At 39.7% G+C, this 23,128-nt stretch overlaps 1 protein-coding gene across 5 annotated transcripts in view; it reads right to left on the reverse strand.

Moving 5' to 3' along the window:
* TOR1AIP1 (torsin 1A interacting protein 1) overlaps positions 1-20,700 on the reverse strand; it is a 35,964-nt gene extending 15,264 nt beyond the window's left edge. For 2 of the 5 annotated variants that reach the window (XM_032291259.1, XM_032291258.1), the window contains exons 1-7: positions 19,364-20,700; positions 17,541-17,618; positions 12,306-12,365; positions 11,074-11,118; positions 8,158-8,199; positions 6,653-6,739; positions 242-298 (exon numbers count right to left, since the gene is read on the reverse strand). In XM_032291259.1, the coding sequence (XP_032147150.1) occupies positions 242-298; positions 6,653-6,739; positions 8,158-8,199; positions 11,074-11,118; positions 12,306-12,365; positions 17,541-17,618; positions 19,364-19,838 (844 nt within the window). In that variant the 5' untranslated portion in view covers positions 19,839-20,700. The remainder of the gene's footprint in view (positions 1-241; positions 299-6,652; positions 6,740-8,157; positions 8,200-11,073; positions 11,119-12,305; positions 12,366-17,540; positions 17,619-19,363) is intronic. The other 3 variants (XM_032291262.1, XM_032291260.1, XM_032291261.1) reach the window with 2 other exon arrangements.
* Between the last annotated feature and the right edge of the window lie 2,428 nt (positions 20,701-23,128).

A 23,128-nucleotide genomic window follows, 5' to 3' on the forward strand; every position in this document is an offset into this window, starting at 1 on the left:
GAAGCAGTAGTTTTTCGTTTGTTTTTTAAGTTCAAATTCAGGTTTGGGTATAGAAAATAACAACTCAATAAATGAGGTCAAGAGGTAGAGAGATATCGGATGAGTTTTTTTTTTTTTTTTTTTAAGCATTCATTATTCCTCTTTTTCAATATTTACATTAAATTTCAAAAGAGGATCTTCAAAAATAGGAACAGCATTTGACCAAGCCCACAGAGAGACCTGTAAACATGGCTTTACTTACTTTGTGATGACTGCCAAAATGATTCTGTATATTTACTAGATGATCTGGTGGTTTGATCTAAAAAATAAAAAACAACAGTACACCATAAATAATGTTCAACTTTTAAAATGTACATTTTACAAGACAATAGTGAGAATTTAATAAAAAGAGCAAAAATATTCAGATAAGTCCCAGGTAATTAAAAACTTGGATGTATAATTTATTTTAAAAAGTTTCTGTTGAAAAGTGTCTGTTCATATCCTTTGCCCACTTTTGGATGGATTTGTTTGTTTGTTTTTTGCTTGTAAATCTGTTTTAGTTCTTTGTACAGTCTGGATATTAGCCCTTTGTCAGATGGGTAGATTGCAAAAGAAGACATATGTGAGGCCAACAAACACATGAAAAAATGCTCATCATCACTGGTCATTAGAGAAATGCAAATCAAAACCACACTGAGATACCATCTCACACCACTTAGAAAGGCGATCATTAAAAAATCTGGAGACAACAGATGCTGGAGATGATGTGGAGAAATAGGAACACTTTTACACTGTTGGTGGGAGCGTAAATTAGTTCAACCATTGTGGAAGACAGTGTGGTGCTTCCTCAAGTACCTAGAAACAGAAATTCCATTTGACCCAGCAACCCCGTTACTGGGTATACACCCAAAGGATTATAAATCATTCTATTATAAAGACACATGCACACAGATGTTCACTGTAGCACTGTTTACGATAGCAAAGACCTGGAACCAACCCACATGCCCACTGACGATAGACCGGACAAGGAAAATGTGGTACATATATACCATGGAATACTATGCAGCCATAAAAAATGATGATTTTGTGTCCTTTGTAGGGACATGGATGAATCTGGAAACCATCATTCTCAGCAAACTGACACAAGAACAGAAAATCAAACACCACGTGTTCTTACTCATAGGTGAGTGTTGAACAATGAGAACACATGGACACAGGGAGGGGAACATCACACACTGGGGTCTGTTGTGGGGGGCCAGGGGAGGGACAGCAGGGGTGGGGGTTGGAGAGGTTGGGGAGGGATAACATGGGGGAAAATGCCAGATACAGATGATGGGGGGATGGAGGCAACAAACCACACTGCCATATATGTACCTATGCAACAATCCTGCATGATCTGCACATGTACCCCAGAACCTAAAGTACAATTAAAAAAAAAATAGAGAAGAAGTTTTTCTTGTCGGATAAATGATTTGCAAATATTTTCTCCCAGTCTGAGTCTTCTCATTTCATTTTATTAGCTGTGTCTTTCACAGAGCAGTTTTTGATTTTGATAAAATTCAGTTTGCCTTTTTTCTATCGTTGATCGTATTTTCATTATGTATCTAAAAATTTTTTTTCTAACTCAAAGGCACAAAGATTTCCTTTTTTTCTAGAAGTGCTATAATTTCACATTTATTCCTATAGTACATTTTAATATTTTACGCTGTGAGGTGTGGAAGGATCAGGAGAGTTTTGTTTTTGTCTTCCAAAGCGTTTAATCACCATTTATTGAAAACATTATATTTTTCTCAGTTGAACTGCCTTTGCACTTTGGTGAAAAATCAGTTGACTATCTTTGTCTGTGTCTACTCCTGGAGCCTCTTTATTTTCCATAGATCTATATGTCTATCTTACCATGAGTATCACACTCTCTTGGTTACTGTAGCTTTATGATAAGCATTAAAATCAGGTAGTGGGAGTCCTCCAACTTTATTTTTCAAAAATTTTTTGGTTATTCTATTTCTTTTGCCTTTCCCAATAAATTTTAGACATACCCTGTCAATATCTGCAAAAATTCCTGCTAAGATTTTATGGGGATTGCATTGAATTTGTAGACCATTTTAGGAAGAATTGAGAGCAATACTGAATTTCCAATCCCTGGACACACATTTGTCACTCCATTTATTTAGAAAAGAAAATAATGTTTTCTTTTGTGAGTGTTTTGTAGTTTTCAGCATACAGGTCTTGCATATATTTTGTTAGATTTATACCTATGTGTTTCATATTTCAGGAAATGGTATAAACATACTTAAATGTTTTTCATTGCTGGCATATAGAAATATAATTTTTTGTACATTGATTTTGTATTTAATGTATTTAATTTAACACTGTGTTATCTGAAAATAAAGAGAGATTTATTTCTTCCTTTACACTCAAAAAAATAAAAACGTTTCTAGGTCACGGTGGCTCACACCTCCCCAGCACCTTGGGAGGTAGAGGAGAGCGGATCACCTGAGGTCAGGAGGTTGAGACCAGCCTGGCCAACACGGTGAAACCCTGTCTCCACTAAAAATACACAAATCAGCCAGGCATGGTGTGCATACCTATAATCCCAGCTACTCAGGAGGCTGAGGCAGGAGAATCCCTTGAACTCAAGAGGCGGAAGTTGCAGTGAGCGGAGATCACACCACTGCACTCCAGTCTGGGTGACGGAGTGAGACTCTGTCTCAAAAAAAAAAAAAAACTTAAAAAAGTTTCTAAAGAGTCATGTCATATCCAAAAAATTAGCTAATTAATTATACGTTTTCCATAACCACTTAAGAACATGCCAACAAGGTAAGGAGATAATGAAAGCTTTGACTTGAGGAAAATTTTGAAAGTTTACAACAATGGATCATCTTGAAATCATTAATATCCATTTTGCTTTAAATTTTTATTGAAAGTGGGCAATATTTTTGTATACTGTTTTTCTTTCATTTTTTTTAAGAAACGGAGTCTCACATATTGCCCAGGCTGGTCTTGAACTGAAGGGATCCTCCTGCCTGAGCCTCCTCACTATCTGGGACTATAGGTACCTATCACCAAGCCTCACTTTCAGTCTAATCTTCTTAAAAACATTTTTTTCCATATAAAAGTAGAATTTATAACTAAATCAGTTTAAAAGTGATCAGGTTGCTGTTTTGGAAACAGACACATTGACACAAAAAGGTGAAGTGGCCAGTTTTCTTTTTTTGTTTTTTTTTTTTTTGAGATGGAGTCTCACTCTGTCGCCCAGGCTGTAGTGTGATGGTGCAATCCGAGCTCACTGCAACCTCCACCTCTAGAGTTCAAGAGGTTCTCCTGCCTCAGCCTCCCGAGTAGCTGGGATTACAGGCATGCACCGCCACGCCTGCCTAATTTTTGTATTTTTAGTATTTCATCATGCTGGCCAGGCTGTTCTTGAATTCCTGACCTCAGGTGCCCCTGCTTCGGTCTCCCAAAGTGCTGGGATTACAGGCATGAACCACTGCGCCTGGCCTAAACATTTTTGAAAGTATACTCCCATCATTAAAAAACAATTTTGACACATTCGTCTTCCTAATACTATAAATATACATATATATATATATATATATGCACTACTGAAATAATACATTAACTTACGTGTTGTGTATATTATAAAGCAAATAAAAATGAACTTTAGGCCAGGTGCAGCAGCTCACACCTGCAACCACAACCCTTTGGGAGGCCGAGGCAGGAGGACTGCTTGAGCTTAGGAGTTCTGGGCAAAACCATCTCTACAAAAAATAACTGGCTGGGCATGGTGGTACAGGACTTTAGTCTCAGTACTTTGGGAGGCCAAGGAGGCTGGATCACTTGAGCTCAGGAATTCAAGACCAGCCTGGGAAACCTGGCAAAACCTCATCTCTACAACAAATACAAAAATTAGCCAGGTGTGATGGTGTGTGTCTGTGGTCCCAGCTACTCAGGAGGCTGAGGCAGGAGAACTACTTGAGCGTGGGAAGTGGAGGCTTCAGTGAGGTGTGACTGTACCACTGTACTCTAGCCTGGGCAACAGAGTGAGACCCTGTCTCTAAAAACAAAACAAAACAAAACTCAAAACCTTTTAAAAGGATGAAATAAAAAATACATAAAAATGACATTTTAGTATTTTCTCTTTTTTCTGAGATGGAGTTTCACTCTTGTTGCCTAGGCTGGAATACAATCTTGGCTCACTGCAACCTTCACCTCCTGGGTTCAAGTGATTCTCCTGCCTCAGCCTCCCAAGTAGCTGGGATTACAGGCATGGGCTACCATATCCAGCTAGTTTTGTATTTTTAGTAAAGATGGAGTTTCACCATGTTGGTCAAGCTGGTCTTGAACTCTTGACCTCAAGTGATCCACCCGCCTCAGCTTCCCAAAGTACTGGGATTACAGACGTGAGCCATCGTGCTTGGCTGACATTTTAGTATTTTCTTCCTGCATTCCAATGGATCTTCTTGTACCTCTTTGGTGATGACTGGCCTGGAAGATGCCCTAGAATAACCAGTATTATTATTATCATTATTATTATTTTTGAGATGGAGTTTCGCTCTTGTTGCCCAGGCTAGAGTGCAACGGCACAATCTTGGCCCACTGCAAGCTCTGCCTCCTGGGTTCAAGCGATTCTCCTGCCTCAAGAACTCTCTCCCGAGTAGCTGGGATTACAGGCATACACCACCAAGCCCAGCTACTTTTGTTATTTTTAGTAGAGTTGGGGTTTCTCCATATTGGTCAGGTTGGTCTCGAACTCCTGACCTTGGGTTATCTATCCGCATTGGCTTCCCAAAGTGTTGGGATTAAGGCATGAGCCACTGCATCTGGCCGCCTTTTTTTCCTTTTTTTTTAAGAGATGGGGTCTTGCCATGTTGCCCAAGCTGGTCTCAAACTCCTGGGTTCAAATGATCCTCCCACCTCAGCCTCCCAAAGTGCTGGGATTACAGGCGTGTGCTACTACACTCAGCTAGCCAGTATTATCCTTAATATGCCTCTAAATTTTGTTCTTTAGCTAGAGTTTTCTTCTGCATGTAGGTATGTATGATTCAGTAAGGCAACAAGAACTTATTAATATTCTAAAGGGATCACAGGACCTGGGGTTTACGTACTTCCAAATAGTTATGCTGGTAGCAACGGCAGCAAACTCTCAGCTATATAAATGGCTTAATTGATCTCTAATTTTTAGAGCTGCATGTAACATGTATGAACACTAATAACAGCACTTAATCTGAGTGTTCATTATGTGCCAGGTAAGTGCTTTGCATATATGAATTAATTTAATCCTTGCAACAATCCAGATGACGAGACTGAGGAACACAGAAGTTAAGTAACTGTCTAAGGGCGTACAGCTAAAAAGTGAAGGATTGGAACCCAAGAATTCTGGCTAACCACTGCTAGCATGTTACAAATCTCCATTTCTGTATCAAGAATAAACGGAAAAAATGAAGAAGGGTGGGAAACACACAGAATACCAAATGCCCTTCAACCAGCTTATAATGCCAAGCATGGTGGCTCACACCTATAATCTCAGCAACTTGGGACGCTGAGGCAGGAGAACTGCTTAAGCCTGGGAGGTTGAGGCTATGGTGACCCATGATCACAACATTGCACTAAAACCTGGGTGACAGAGTGAGATCCTGTCTCAAAAAAAATAAAAAACAAACACCAAACCAGCTTATGTACTTATTTTTAAAGTGAAATGATGAAGTAAAGAATAGGAATTACAGGCCACACATGGGGGCTCACGCCTGTAATCCCTGCACTTTGGGAGGCTGAGGGAGGTGATCACCTGAGGGCAGGAGTTCAAGACCAGCCCGGCCCATGTGATGAAACCCTGTCTGTATTAACAATTCAAAAATTAGCCAGGTGTGGTGTTATGTGCCTACAGTCCCAGGTACTTGGGGGACTGAGGCAGGAGAATCACTTGAACCTGGGAGGCAGAGGCTGCAGTGAGCTGAGATTGTACCACTACACTCCACCCACTGTACTCTGGGTGATTCTGTGTCAAAAAAAAAAAAAAAAAAAAAAGATTAGGAATTACAGAAATTTTAAGGAGGTGGTGAGGGGAAAGCAGAGAACACTTTTCTGCAGGACTAAAGTATAAAATTACTCATTATTTACAGAGTTTACAAACTTGTTTAGCATTATCTTTTTTGGGGAGAAGGGGTCTTGTTCAGCATTACCTTAAGCCTCAAACTGGTACTTTTCTCTCTTTAGTCTTTAGTCAACTCTTTAATTGAATAAACTTAAATTCACATGAACAATCAGAACCTGTTAATTACAAACTTGTTTTGAATTTGAAAATCCAGAGTTAAAAAAATAGTTATTTAATTAAATTAAAACTCCCTAAAAGTCACATTCCAGACAGTGTTGTCAGTCCCAATGGCAATGTGATTAGTTTTTCTATAAAATTCAAAAACAACAAATCACTCTTCTTTTGAGCACAAAAATATCTTATTTTCCACAAATACCGAAAAACCTAAAAGTGATCTGTTTAGAAAGCATGACATTATTCATCAGATGTATACATGAAATCAGTAGTTTTAAGAAATATTAAAAGTTCATGACTTTTTATAGAGTATTAATAAAAATTTGCAAGTTTTTTTAAAAAGCAAATTCATGGAATGCCAAAGATAGCTTCTACAAGAAAAGTCATATAGATATAAGGCAATGTTACCTCCAGATTCCTCAGAATCTCTGGATCTGGTCTTAACAGTAGTGACACTGCTATGAGAGCTGTCTTGATCTTCTTCTTCAGTTTCTCCTGAAGAGAAATAAATAATATACTAGTAAAGTCTTATTTTAATTCTCAAAAGATCTGAATTCAAAAAAACCAAACAAGTAATTTAACATTAAAAGAAGGCTTTTAGGTTATCAGATACAGAACTGTTGTTTATTATGCTTATTATTTTGAATCCCAAAGTTCCAAATGAACTAAAATTTAGCTCATTTTGTGTTCTCTGAGGCATACAATACTTTCCTAAACAAATATTCAGAGTAATATCTAAAAAACTATATTCTACGGCTTTAATGTAGATTCAAAAATGAACAGATGAGCATTAAACAGTAGAAAAATTTTAGTTTATGGGGAGAAAAACTACACATAATTAGTATGTAGTTAAATTCAGATGTGTGTTTGATTGTAAATGTGTTTGTGGTGAGGGGTAGTGTACACACACCTATGTACAAACATTCTATTACGCAGGTGACTACCCTCAGATTATGCTGGATTTCAACACAAACTAAATTTTATTCCTGTAGTTTTCAAACATAAACTGGTTATGAGAATTTGGAAAACTATTTTAATACAATAATAGAGAATAATGTCTTTAAAATGAACTCAAATAGAAAAAAGATGCTTAAAATGTAAGGCTGTCATCACTCATTCTATCTGTCCTATTTTATCTGCCCCGTTAACAGTTCAGATAAGCAATAATTTTTTTTCATGAAGAAAAATACATTATTTTCTGTTCTCACTTTTTTTTTTTTTTTTTGAGACGGAGTTTCGCTCTTGTCACCCAGGCTGGAGTGCAATGGCGCGATCTCGGCTCACCGCAACCTCTGTCTCCTGGGTTCAGGCAATTCTCCTGCCTCAGCCTCCCGATTAGCTGGGACTACAGGCGTGCGCCACCATGCCCAGCTAATTTTTGTATTTTTAGTAGAGACGGGGTTTCACCATGTTGACCGGGATGGTCTCGATCTCTTGACCTCGTGATCCACCCGCCTCGGCCTCCCAAAGTGCTGGGATTACAGGCTTGAGCCACCGCGCCCGGCCTCACTTTTTTTTTTTTTTAAGAGATGGCATCTCACCATGTTGCCCAGGCTGGAGTGCACTGGCTAATCACAGGTGCAATCTTGCTAATGATTATCACCTGCTCCGTTTCTGACCTGAGCGGATTCATCCCTCCTTAGCCAACATTGTGGTCCTCTGCTCCCTGGGGGTCACCACACTGATGCCGAACTTCGTGCAGACACCTGACCAGCATAGCGCACTATAGCCCAGAACTACTCCTGGACTCAAGAGAGGCTCCTGCTTCAGCCTCCTGAGTAGCTGGGACTACTAGCACAAGAGGTCAAGAGAGCCCAGCTCTGCTCTCACTTCTTAAGTATCTGTCAAGATGGCTTCTAATATAAAGAAAAAGACTTCAAATATATATTGTATGATATTTACAAATAAAATACCTTCTTCAGAGAAAATGACCTTCTGTTGGACACTGGTGGCTTCTAGAAGAAAAAAGCATACATCAAATATTAAACATATAACATCAAAAGCTAAAGCTTAGGAATAAACATAAGAGCATATCGTTTAGGAAAATGAACATAATGACACATTAAAAAAATTGTTTTTCTGATAAATCACTAAGAATCTACCATTTTCTTCAAGGCTGCTTTAGAAATAAGTCTGATATACACTAGAATAAGAAATGAAGAGTTTAGCCAGGCGTGGTGGCTCATGTCTATAATCCCAGCACTTTAGGAGGCTTGAGGCAGGTGGATTACTGGAGGTCAGGAGTTTGAGACCAGCCTGGCCAACATGGTGAAAGCCTGTCTCTACTAAAAATACAAAAATCAGCCAGGCGTGGTGGCTGTAATCCTAGCTACTCGGGAGGCTGAGGCAGGAGAATGGTTTGAACCTGGGAAGCAGAGATTGCAGTTGAGATTGCACCACTGCACTCCAGCCTGCACAAAAGAGCAAGACTCCATCTCAACAACAAAAAAGAAATGAAGTGTTTAATTTTCCTTCAGTCACAGGTCTATTTTTACTCTAAAATGTAACCTTTATAGGAAGAAAACATTAAATTCTACATTGACAAATATTATAGTGTGTATAAGTTTACTATATTCTCATTCTCTGACTTGCCAAATCCCCTATACTCTCTTTAAAAACACACTACAGGCCGTGCGCCATGACTCATGCCTGTAATCCCAGCACTTTGGGAGGCTGGGGCAGGTGGATCACAAGGTCAAGAGGTCAAGACCAGCCAGCCTGGCCAAGATGGTGAAACCCTGTCTCTACTAAAAATACAAAAAAATTAGCCGGGTGTGGTGGCAGGCACCTGCAATCCCAGCTACTCGGCTGAGGCGGAGAATTACTTGAACCAGGCAGGCGGAGCTTGCAGTGAGCTGAGATTGTGCCACTGCACTCCAGCCTGGGTGACAGAGCCAGACTCTGTCTCAAAAAAAAAAAAAAGCTTTTTTTAAAATAAAAAATAAAAATAAAAATAAACAACTGACTACACTAACTGGACTGATGAACCAGTTCTTTAGGGCAGTGGTGCATCCAATGAGGAAGAAAGGTAAAGAAACTTCCAGTTCCAGTGGGTCCATGTTCCTCACTGTTTTCCAGAGCAACAGAGAATTTGAAAAAAAATAAACAAGCAGAACATATCAAATAAACTTGAAACACAGTATTTTTACATGGGCTATTCTGAAACATTTAAAAAAAAAAAAAGCGAGATGTACCCAAATGCAGGTATTGCATACTTGGGTTAAAATATTACTGAAGGATCATTTGTGGAGAAGTAGCATGATTTAGAATTCTTCAACAAAGCCGAGAAAATTTGTTTCTTTTCAGCTTTTATCTTTACTGATCTTAACCTCAATTTGTGTGCTAAAAGGGATAAAAATATTACAGAAAACAACTGCTAACACATTATATGGTAAATCTGAAAAGATTTCTTTCAAATCCATTTAATAAGATCAGTAGAATACTGGTCAACATTTGAGATCCACTGAAAATACTCCCTCTTGATAGTGGCAAGTGTAAATCAGTATCTGAAATATATATGCTAACTTTTTTTTTGAGATGGAGTCTCGCTCTGTCAACAGGTTGGAGTATAGTGGAGCGATCTCGGTTCACTGCAATCTCTGCCTCCCGGGTTCAAATGATTCCTCTGCCTCAGCCTTCTGAGTAGCTGGGACTATAGGCACTCACCACCATGCCCCACTAATTTTTTGTATTTTAGTGGAGACAGGGTTTTACCATGCTGGCCAGGATAGTCTTGATCTCCTGACCTCATGATTCGCCCCGCCTTGGCCTCCCAAAGTGCTGGGATTACAGGCATGAACCACTATGCCCGGCCGCCAACATTTTTAGATAAATAAAAGTACAAAGCATATTTTAGTTAGTACTAAATTCTTAGTAAAATGCTGATAGCAAACCAATCCCTTGAGTTATACAAGATTTTTAAATAAATGTTTTTGTCCTCACCTTCAAAACAAAACGAAACAAAACTAACACAGAGAAAACTGTTTATGACACTATGTGACTCTTAAAGAGTTAGACTCTGGTCCGGGTGCGGTTGTTCACGCCTGTAATCCCAGCACTTTGGGAGGCTGAGGCGGGCGGATCACAAGGTCAAAAGATTGAGACCATCTTGGCCAACACAGTGAAATCGTGTCTCTACTAAAAGTACAAAAATTAGCCGGGCATGGCAGCACACACCTATAGTCCCAGCTACTCAAAAGGCTGAGGCAGGAGAATCGCTTGAACCCAGGAGGTGGAAGTTGCAGTAAACAGAGATTGCATCACTGCACTCCAGCCTGGTAACAAAGTGAGATTTCATCTAAAAAAAAAAAAAAAAAAAAGAGCTAGACTCTGGTGTATTCAGTATTATTTTGTTCTAGGTTTCTTAGGAACACTGTCCTTTCTTTTTCTCTTTTTTGAGGGAGAAAAAAGAAAAGTCAAACTTATCTGGTAGTGTTCCCTTAAAAAATTTTTTAAGATTTTAACTTAAAACAAGAGATGGGGTCTCACATGATGACCAGGCTGGTCTCAAACTCCTGGCCTCAAGCAATCCTCCCATCTCCTAGCCTGTAATCCCAGCACTCTGGTCTCCTAAAGTGCTGGGATTACAGGCATGAGCTGCATAACTGGCCAAAAATTTTTTTTTGAAATACAGGAATTAGCCAGGCATGGTGGCACATGACTGTAGTCCCAGCTACTCTGGAGGCTGATGTAGGAGGCTCAGTTGTGCCTCTGGAGAAGCTGGGACTACAGTTGGAGGAGGAGAGCCAAGGTCATACCACTGTACTCCAGCCTGGGTGGGAGTGAGACCCTGCCTTAAAAAAAAAAAAAAAGAATAGAGATAAACAAACCTAATTCACTCATTTTAGTATTTCCATTTGTTTTGTATGTCGAATCTGCAAGAGAGATAGCAAGAGAATGATTAGGGGTGAAAAGGAAATGCATCATATGGTTCCTTATCACAGGCTCATCAACGAAGCCTTAGTAGATCTTCACCACTGAAAGACTTAAAAGGATATCTATCGAAATAAATCAACATAATTCGTAGAATGAGAAGCGACAGAAACCTAATGTAAAGACAAACACATTTCCTTTTTAGTCCCCATGATAAAGCATCTTTAAGAGCCAAAAAACAATGAAAATGAAGTAGAAGTAGACCACTTGGCGTGACCTTACTAGTTTTCTTCATAGTCATAAAATCAATTTCAGGCAATACTTTTTAAAGTTTTCGGAAAAAAAAAGAAAAATAAGGTAACAGAGGAAGGGACATTTTGTAGTCCTGTGCCACAGAGCTCCATCTTAAATTTTTTGTTGGCAGTATACTGGAAGAATAAAGTCCCTGACCATAGTTTAAAATCATCGTAGCTAACAGAAAGAATCATAGCAACATATAAGAAACAATCTCTTTAAAAAATATGGAAGCCCTGTATATATGAATATAGAAATATCTCTCTCTCTCTGTATGTTAAATAAACATAAAAACAAACAAGAAAGTGCAGAAAAGTAAGCCAGGTGCTGTGGCTCATGCCTGCAATCCCAGCACCTTGGGACGCCAAGGTGGGTGGATCGCTTACACAGGTGTTGAGATCAGCCCAGGTAACGTAGCAAAACCCATCTCTACAAAAAATACAAAAGTTAGCCAGGCGTGGTGGTGCATGCATAGTCCCAGCTACTTGGTGAGCTGCGACAGGAGGACTGCTTGAGCTGAAGAGGTTGAGGCTGGTGTCAGCCCTGGTTACACCACTGCACTCCAGCCTGGATGAAGAGTGAGACCTCGTCTCAAATTGGGGGAAAAAAAGAGACAGAAATGAGAGTTTAGTAAGCCAAAATTTGTGTTACAAAAAAGGCAAGATAATTTTCTCCATGAATTTCTGTAAATCTCCAAAAAAATGGAAACTGACAACATGGGTTGCTTTTGATGAAGAGAGACTGGCTGGCTGAAGGACAGAAGGCAGGGAGAGTTTTTAATGTATATTTATAGTAACTTCTGAGTTCTGAACCATATGAATACATGTACAACCATATTTAAAAATAAAATTATGTTTATAAAAAAGGTAAGCCAACAGACAAAACAATCTCTTACCAAATCTTGGGTTTCTTAGAGGGGGTCGACATAAGCTGATTACAAGATCTTCACTCAGCACTAATATAAGAAGAGAAAACATTTAAAAATATATAAAATGTGGAACACATTAGCTTTATTATATGATCATCCCTTATATAGTCAACAAAGGTTTACAGAGCTTTTATTCATGCTAGAGAATTAGAGACAAGTTTTCTTCCCTTTTCTTTTTCTTTTTTCTTTTTTGTGGATGGAGGAAAAAAAAGCCTGTTACCCAGGTTACAGTGCAGTGGCACCGTCTTGGCTCACCACAACCTCTGCCTTGCGGTTTTCAAGTGATCCTCCTCCCTCAGCTTCCTGAGTAGCTGGGATTATAGGTGTCTGCCACCACACCCAGCTAATTTTTGTATTTTTACTAGAGACAGGGGTTCACCATGTTGGCCAGATTGGTTTTGAACTCTTGACCTCATGATCCACCCGCCTTGGCCTCCCAAATTGCTGGGATTGCAGGCATGAGCCACCGTGCCTGGCCAAGAAACAACTTTTCTAAGTGAAAACTTCTGTGAACTAGTGACAATAGTGAACTAGAGACAAGTTTCCTGCCATATAAAATGTATAGCCTTGATGAAGAAATTCGCAATTTTTGTCATCAAACAGTATCTGTAGGAAAGGAAAGAAATACTAAATAAAATTATTGTAAATGGCTCAATTAAGAACCAAAATCTGTATTATAGCACAATTCAATTACCTGTTCCATTTGTGACTGATCCTCATTGTGGATTACTTGTGGAATATTTTAATTTTAGGGTTAATATCCTGAGACTTAATACACTCATTCTAACTCTTTAACCTTGTGTTGAGGAAGTGCAAATTAATTTTAAATAAAGACGTTAACGTGGGCCAGGGTTCAATTCAGACTGTCTATAGTTCAATAGCATACTGGTTAGTGGAGAAGCCGATTCTACTAAAATGTTAATTTTAGTCTAGAAAACCACCTATAAAGATATGTTTTCTCCAAGTACTTCACACAACATATTCTAAAACCAAATACATTTCAAAATTTGGATTGTATTATGTTTTGTTTCACGTATCCGTATAAGAAAGCATTACGTCTTAGCTCTGAGTTACGAAGCCACATTCTGGAACTTCGATGATCCCCTTAAATATTCCAGCTCTAAGATTCTGTGAAACATCTATCTCAGTTAGTATTTCACATATCAAGTATTTAGAACTTATATCAATATCTTTAAAAATAAATCTTGCCAGCCTGGGCAACATAGGGAGACCCTGTCTTTACATAAAATACAAAATTAACCAGGCATAGTGGTGAGTGCCTGTAGTCCCAGCTACTACTTGGGAAGTGAAGGCAGGAGGATAGCTTGAGCCAGGAGTTTGTGGCTCCAGCCTGGGTGACAGTGAGAGCCTGTCTCTTTAAAACAAAAATAAAATCCCTTGCACACGTGATAATAAAGGCAAATTTTAGTTTCTGTTACTCCACATATGACAACTACCTTTCTGTTTTTCTTCCCTATATTCTAGCCTTTTCAGGTTTAATTAAAACCTAAAACTCAAAATCTATTTTTGGCTTGTTTACTTTTACTAAGCTATGTTTAATCAAACTTACTCTATAGACATCAATTACTACTTCAGATTCCATCTTTTCATTTAAGAAGCATTTCCTGTATGTGCTACTATATACATGGCCCTATGTAAAGTACTTGAAAGACACACAGTACCAGAGAGAGGTATGAGAGAATAAAATACAAAGGACCCTTCTTTGGTAGGAGGCTCCCTCACTTGTCTGCTTTTGTTCACCACTGCACCCTCAACATCAAAGCACAGAGACTGGCACAAAGCAGGTGCTCAATAAATATCTGGAGAATGAACAAATGCTCTAACTACAGCAGCTAGAGAAGCAAATGGTCACGATAAAATAGTAAGCATTTAAAAACAATTATCTATGATTATTTAGCTAGAAGCCACACTGGTAGAACAAAAATACCCATTTAACTTTAGGAAAAGTAAATATGATTTGTCCTAATATATTTTTAGATTATAAAATTAGTTTCATAATTTCCAGAAAGGAATGAATCTGGCCATAGAGGAATAACTGTATATAGGTATATATGACCTGAATTGATTAAACAATCTAATGGCTATTTTAATGTGAAAACAACTCAATTATGTCAAACAAAAAGATTTCAAACTATATTCCTGTTCTGAACTAATCAACATTTTTCAAGTTTTCCAATAACATGATGACCAAATTATGTGGATATTTTTAGTATACTGCTTTATAAGGTGGTCCTTTGGTTTAGTCTATATATATATATTTTTTTTTACATGGAGTCTTGCTCCATCGCCCAAGCTGGAGTGCAGTGGCGTAATCTCAGCTCACTGCAACCTCTGACTCCCAGGTTCAAGTGATTCTCCTGCCTCAGCCTTCCGAGTAGCTGGAATTACAGGTGCCTGTTGTATTTTTAGTACAGACAGGGTTTCACCATATTGACCAGGCTGCTTTCGAACTCCTGACCTCATGATCCGCTCACTTTGGCCCCGAAGTGCTAGGATTACAGGTGTGAGCCACCGTGACTGGCCTAGGTCTTTATTCTTAAGGGTATCTTTGCATAATTTTCTCTCAGACCACGCTGGTAGCCTTATATGCAATTACAGCAATATTTTGAATAGCAAAGTTAAACCACACATCTATCATTCTATGAGGAAGAAGGGCTTATCCTTACCTTAAACTTGTACTTAAAGCAGTCCTCCATCAAAGAGTGACTCCATTTAAATAATTTCTCTTAGACTTTATAAGCGTTTAATAATTCCCTAAACTCTCCTTTCATTAAGAGGCATGGGGAGGGAACATGCCAAGTATTAGATGTAGTACAAAAGCACCTTTTAGAGGAAGAAACCCGAGTATCTCAAACCTCTCAAAGACAGACATACCCTTCTATCTAGTGATACTGAATGCGCAGTGTGCTATTGATACAGTCCCGAAATCTATGTATAGATTCCATTCAAACTGTCATTTATATTGGTAAACTTTTTTTTTTTTTTTTTGACAGAGTCTCGCTCTGTTGTTCAGGCTGGAGTGCAGTGGCACGATCTCTGCTCACTATAGTCTCTGCCTACCAGGTTCAAGCGATTCTCCTGCTTCAGCCTCCTGAGCAGCTGGGACTACAGGTGCATGCCACCATGCCCAGCTAAAATTTTTTGTATTTTTTAGTAGAGATGGGGTTTCACCATGTTAGCCAGGATGGCCTCGATCTCCTGACCTCATAATCCGCCCCCCTTGGCCTCCCAAAGTGCTGGGATTATGGGTGTGAACCACCATAATGGCTATAAACATTTTAAATTTCCATTTATAGCATAAGCTTCCTTAGAAAAAGGACACATTTAAGCAAAATTGTATGAACTTCACATTTCTTGTAAAGTGCTATGAGAAAAGAAAACCCTCACTTGTATGTTTCACTGGGTACAAAATGATTTCAAGTGTATTATCTCATTTCTCCAGTGGCCCTGTGACTTATGCAGGGCAAATAACACAGATAAAGGCCTAAGGCTCAAGGTGGGTGAATAACTTCACCGAGGTCCAGGGCTTTTCCCAGAACCTTATGCAGACATGATGTCCTCTGTTAACAGTCCTTAAATATGAGCCTAATATAAACTCCAAAAAGACTATTCCGGGCATTCTATTACATAATAGTTTTATAATGGTCTGGAGGCTGGCACTCAGTAGTCTTCATTACACCAATTTACTTAACTTCATACATTGTATAAATTACACTAGATTTAAAATTTGAAATATTTTTGCTTTCCCAGGTATACAATAAAATCTACTATAAATAAATTTAAGATTATGGTTTTCCAAAATGGCCCAGAAAACCTGATTACAGCATCATCGTTCAAAGCATTTTTCTAAGACAGTTTATAATCTTCACACAGTAACATAGACTATTCAAGGAATATAGGACAGGCCGGGTGCAGTGGCTGACACCTATAAACTCAGCACTTTGGGAGGTCAAGGTGGGTGGATCACCTGAGGTCAGGAGTTCAAGACCAGCCTGGCCAACACGGTGAAACCCCATCTCTACTAAAAATACAAAAATTAGCCAGATATGGTGGCAGGCACCTGTAACCTCAGCTACTTGGGAGACTGAAGCAGTAGAATCATTGGAAGCCGGGAGGTGGAGATTGCAGTGAGCGGAGATGGTGCCACTGCACTCCAGTCTGGGCAACAGAGCAAGACTTTGTCTCAAAAAAAAAAAAAAAAAGAAAAAAAATTTAGCACAAAGGTATGTTTATTTGAAACTGAACTTGAATCAGACATATTTATTCTAAATTCAGAATAGAATGGTTCACATTATAAGGCATAATCTTATTAGAAGCAACAGATAAATAAGTCAGGGTCTGGGTACTAAAAACCAGGGATGATCAGTTTTAATAGCTATGATCATTTATTATTGTGAGACTTTCCTAACATCAAAAAAAGAAAATCGAAAATTAAATGGAACTAAAACCCAAAGCATTAACAATTGGACTTAATCCTTTCTCCAGCTTTTTAAAATATTTTAAATAACTTTTAAAACTTAAGTAAACTATTAAATGTAGCCTACTTCCATGTTACGTTGATTCTAAGACAAGTTTTTTACACCCTTTAACATCCCAACATCTCTGAAATTGGGATGCATCATATAATTATGGCATATTACCATAAATTACTAAAAAATTGGCAGCATTTTCACCTGCTAGATGGTACATAAAATGATGATGATGTTTTAAATCAAAGATGGCATCTTAGATTTGACAAATCACAGTATTAAACTGAAAAGACCGAATACATTGTGTCAAGATTTTACCAAGAAAAGACTTAATCCATTTTAAACAGAGGGCAGTATGACTCATTCATTCATTTGATATTTAACAAACTTCACTAAGTAGCTCCTTATGACATGAGAGAATGACAGTGAGCCACTTGCGGGAGAATGAAAGGGCTCTGGAGAAAACAAACCTGGGTTTGAATATTGGGTTCTGTCACATGTGCGATCTTAGAGAACTGTCTTAGCTTCTCTGAGCTTCAGTTTTCTCTTCTATGAAGTTGGTATAATATTTATCTTACAAGGTTATATGGGTGGCTGCTCCTCTGAGTACTCTGCCTTTGTCTTTTCTTTACACATACTTACATTGCTTAATTCGATGAACATTTAAAAAGCTGGCAGGTAAGGAGAAAAACAAAAAGTTAACTATTCTTACCTGGAGCCTCCTGTGTGCTCCTGACAGTTTTCTTTGAGATCGTTTGGCTTAAATCACTTTGGGAAGATGATTCGTCCTCTAAAAAAACAGACGTAACAAGAGTTAAAATTCAGAACATGACCTGGGAGATCATGGCACAGATTATGGGTTTTTGTAACAATAACATAAGCAAAAGTGCAAGGAATTCACTTCTTTAGAAACAGGTAGTTAGGTTTACCAAACTTAGGAATTAAACTAGTCAGAATTCCTCTTGAGATAGAATACAACTAATTCATCAGAACATAAAAATATTTGCATTGTTGTTTTACAAAAATATATTACTTCAGAAAAGTAAAAAGATGGGGTAGAGAGTCACAAATGGTGTGGAAGAAAGCAGAAGAGTGAAAAATGTTTAAAGATTTTTATTAAATCCTTAAAGATTTAATAAAATAGGGGTAAATTCTTTACTTGTAAAAAAGAAAAAAAAAGTTAGCCTATATAACTGCACTAGGCTCTGTGGGACTTAATACAATGTAACATATTTATTGCCCACCACGTGCAAAGCATTCTTCCAAGTACTGAAAAATACTGGATTAAACTAAGTACTTAAATTACTATCAACTATATATAATAGGCTCCTTGTCTGCAAAAACTTTATAATCTTAAAAGAGATAAAACTAACACACATATGGGCTACACTGTCTTGAGCTGCTACACCCAAAAGTAACTGACGTAACTTTAACATAAAGTTTCCAAAATCAAGTCTTCAAATCTGTCAGTACCTTCACGAGTCAGCAGGAAAACCTGCAGCCTATCACCGTGCTCTAAGCTGCAAACCCACTCTTCCTCAAATCAATAGTCTACCACAAACTGTGTCATCCCATGGTGACTCAGGTCCGCTGATTTTTACCTCACAGGTACCTTACCGTGGGACTAACATGAAACTTCATCTGTGACTCAGTGTTAGGTTCCAGAATGGGGAGGGGAGGGCAGGGTGGGAGAGGAATAGGTTAAGGAAACTGATCGACCTATGACTTACCTAACACTGTACCTTCACTTTGTCAGCATCCCTTTTGCCCATTGGGATGCAAACGCTGATGAATGGTCTTGTTTTTCAGGTTGCTTTGTCAGCCTGATCTGCTACACTACTTTAGGTTACAGTGACGCTCACCAAAGAGGCAAATTTTTAGCAGGGACCACCACACTGGAGAAAGAGCAATCAGCTCAAGTTTATCAGACACTGGGGCACATCAGTGCAGGATAAATGAGTTACCCCATTTCGGGGTGAGCATTGGGTGAGGTCTCAAATCAACTCACTAAACCCGGCAACCCCTCGAAATGCCCATTCACAAAATCTCTCCTCCTTCTCTCCCCATCTGGGCGGGGAGGGAAGACTGGAAGGGTAGATCCTCAGCGGGGGGCTCTGGCCTGTGCGCTTTAAAGAAGGAAATGGAAGTGGTTTCGGTAGAAACATCCGCAGGGTAGACGGAACCGAAATGAAACCAACCCTGGAGTAATTCGCTGTCCCCTCGTGAAGGCCTGCAGAAAAAGGCAGCCCAGACTCCCCTAAATTGATGCCCGATGTGGGCAGGGCGCCCCAGCCCTGCTTGGGTCGCTCCGCACGACCGTCTTTCCACTCCTTGGCTTGGCGCTTCCTTCCCGCTAGCGGGTCAGGATGGACCCTGCACGGGGGCACACGTCTAGAGGGGGCCGAGGAGCACCCAATACCCAGTACCCAATCCCAGCACTGAGTACCCAGGAGTGGGTGAGATCCACCGAGGCGCGCGCCCGCCCCTGCGCGTTCCCTAGCTCGCGGCTGTGACTGTTACCTCCGCGGTCCTCACCTTCAGAGGAATGAGAGTCCCGCAGCCCTCTCCTAGTCGTAGCGGGAGACGGCTGTAGCGGAGACTGCTCTGAGTGCTGCTGCTGAACGCGGGTAGCCCTTCGCGTCTTCATCTCCTCAGCTTCCTGGGATCGCGGCTGCCTCCGCTGCCTAGACCGAAGGTAGTACGCGCTTTCTCTCACTTCCTCTTTCGCAGAATCGGGCCGGAACTCTTCTAGCCGGATCCGTTTTCCCACCGGGGACCTTTCTTTGGCCACCCGGGGCTCGAAGTCACCGTACACTTCTGGCGGCTCCTCAGAAAACCTCACTTCCCGCCGGCCCTGGCGCGACAGAGAAGTTGCGTACGCAGGCGCATCGCTGCTGCCGCCATTTTGAGGGGCGAGCCGGCCCCTTCCTTCTCGGATGGGGGCCCTGGGGGTGACGTACATACCCCATCCTTCCCGCACCGCCTCCGCCCGCCGCCCCTCCCCCGCCATAGTTGTTGACGTAGCTTGAGTTGATGGCGAAGATGGCTTTAAAGGACCTTAGGTTCTCCTGCCGGTGGTGGCGATGGCTTCTCGGGGGTGTTAGGCGGTGGTCGCTGTGGTCAGGGAGGCAGTTGAGTGTCGCCGGGGCCGCCACCTGCGTCGTCACTGCTGTGTAGCAAACCTGCCTCTGGGCCCATGGTGTGTCTTGAGGGCTGTGGGAGAGGCAGTGCCAGAGCTGGGTCAGCTGCTGTGGGTCGCTCCCGCCTCCTGGCTGGAGGCACCAAAGAGGAGGAGAAGGGGGAGGAGGACGTCTCTGCCATCGGCCTTAAGGGAGGGGTGGGGGCGACAGAAGGGTGGCAGGGCAAATTGCCTGTCCTAAGTCCAGCCGCTCGTGGCAAGTGTTGCCTGCACGCAGGGAGGCTCCGGAAAAACGAGTGAGACGAGGATGGAGAAGACCAAGTTTCGTTTCTTGGCCCCAGGCTGTTGCGCAGTTCCCCTGGAATCTTTTTGATCGACTGTTACGTTGGCCATGTCCTTCCCAGTGTCCCTAGCAGGAGTGATGGCCAGAGAGATAACTTTTGCACATGTCATGTTTTCGTGGCAGAAATTTTAGTTTCAAGTTCCTTATGAAGGCGGTTACCGAGTTTTAAATTTTGTCACCTGTTGAGAGTGCAAAATCCCATCTACAGTCATGGTCGTTGGAAACATTTTCTTTTCTGAAATACACCCGTAGGAAACATAACCTTATTCCGGTTCTTTAATATTTCTTGGTTTTATACCAAGAGAAGCACTTGCTCGGAAGACCATGTTAGCGCTACATTATGCCCAGTGAGAAGCGAACAAGTTTTTTGATTAAAGACAGCACTGTAACTTTAAGTTGTGATCCATTACTTTTATTCTGGATATGACGTGATGCTCTACATTTGATTTAGCATGTTTTGTGGACTTTATGGAATAAGACAGCATGATAAAAGCTATTTGTTTCACCTTCATATACCATGTTTACAGATGTGGCTAATCTTCAAATACCTAACCAAATTTAGACACACTCAGGGAAGGTCGATTAAGTTCGTGTAAAGTCTGAGTAATTATTGAAAGAAAACTTACTTCAAAATATAAAAATAAAAAGGCCGGGCGTGGTAGCTCGTGCCTGTAATCCCAGCACTTTGGGAGGCCAAGGCGTGTGGATCACCTGAGGTCAGGATTTCGAGACCAGCCTGGCCAACATGGTGAAATCCCGCCTTAAAAGGAAAAGCTTAAATTGCTTTCACATGTACAACTTCTTGTAGGACTTTGTATGATTGATTAGAGCGAATATATTTTAAAAATTGTAATTTGGATACCAGTTACAATGAGTGATTCTGAACAATATGAAGGTGTTTGTTTATTTTTCCAAGCAATCTTAAAATGTTTCTGAGCAACTAATTTGTTGCTCAAACTTGGCACAAATTTCAACTACTGAAGTCGTAATCTGTACTATGCTTTTACTAATATTGTCCATAAATTTGGCCACAGGCACGAGGAGTTACAGCTTTAGAGTGAGATAGGGTTTGGCCTGTTAGGAGCTTAGTTTACTGTAGGTTTATTAACAATATAGCTTTTAAAAAACTGCAGGAACAGTAACAAGAAAGACCTTGCCCTCCCTCCCTCCCTCCCTCCCTCCCTGCCTCCCTTCCTCCCTGCCTCCCTTCCTCCCTGCCTCCCTGCCTCCCTTCCTCCCTTTCTTCTTTCTTTTTCTTGTCTTTTAAGGAAACGTGAAAAGGATACTCTCTTTTGTCAGCCTGGATTAGATGCTATATTTTGGAAATTTGCTAGATTTACTCTTTTCCAGCAAAATCCTGAAAAATAGTGATATCGTAATATGTGGCTTTATGTTTTAAGTAGTGCTTTCTCTTTAAAGTGGCTATTGCATGACTCATTAGTAACACGATAGTAAACGTTCCTTAATAGATTTACTTATTAAATATAAATTTTATAGTAATATATTGAGTTCATGTTACGAACATTAAAGCCTCCTTGAAACATTTTACAAAGACAGGTGACTGTAGAAACTGGGATACTAGCTTATAAAACTTGGATACAGGCTTGTAAAACTTGGGTTTGAGGGACAAATTAAAAAGGAAACGAGAGTCTACTAATTCAAGTTGAATTAGAAGTTGAAAGATTCTACATATTACTGAATAATCAGAATATGCATATTTTGTAATTAAAACTGCTTGTAAAGGCTTAGGAATGTCCTTTCAACTAAATTAACGAGACACTTATTGTAAAATTAGAGGCATGGTAACTTTAATGCTAATATATTTATGTGTATATATATATGTGTGTGTGTGTGTGTATATATATATACATATATGTATATATAGGCATAGGATTTTCCCTCTTTTGTCGAGGTTGTAAGCATGTAGAAACATACCTCTACTGTGATTGCCTCCTTCCCCTAGAAACTGTGCGGATACCAAACTTTCATCACTGTGAGGCAAAGCTAAACTGTTGACAAACTAGATATTCTGCTGTAGCTATTATCCAGTCTGTAAGAGTGGCTCAAAACAGGTGACATTACAGTGACAGTAGACCACCTTGGTCTCCGAAAGTGCTTGGATTACAGGCATGAGCCATTGAGCTCAGCCAAAACCAATTCTTCTAAATGAAACATTTTAAAACAATAAATTTTTGTATGGGAACTTTTTGTTTAGGGTAAGTAGAAATTCAGTTAAAGAGCAAGCATCTATCCATTGTGACTTAGTAGTAGAAATGAAACAGGCAACATTGTTATTTTTAATAAGGAAAAGATGATTAAAATATTAAATAGGAAGTTAATTAAAGACATAGTAGCTGGCTCCATTTATTCCTCATTTATTTCCCTTATTGGAAAAAATATTTTAATAATACAAATGAAAATATCTAGCTGGAAATGTTACACTGAAATTAAACACAATAAAGTGAATGGAATATAGTATTCTACTTTGTTGAATTAGAAATTGCAGTTAATTATTAAACAGCATCGAGTATTACCAAATCCTGTCACTTCTGCCAAAAGAGGATGATTGAGAAATGAAGGCATCAAAAGTCATATTACATGAGGAATTATTAATTCAATAAATACTTGAGGTACTATGTAGTAGGCAGTCCCTGTTCTCTGTGCTGGGGATACAGCAGTGAACAAAATAGACTAAAAGACAAAAAAACGTTTTCTGCCTTCTTAGAGATTATATTCTATGGGAGGAGTCAAGCAAAAATCAAAATAAGTAAAATAGTGTGTTGGTCAGGACTGTTACAGAAGAAAAATGAGGAAAGGG

Source organism: Sapajus apella, unplaced genomic scaffold (genome assembly GCF_009761245.1).
Source record: "Sapajus apella isolate SASKATOON/1434 unplaced genomic scaffold, GSC_monkey_1.0 scaffold25, whole genome shotgun sequence".
NCBI lineage: Eukaryota > Metazoa > Chordata > Mammalia > Primates > Cebidae > Sapajus > Sapajus apella.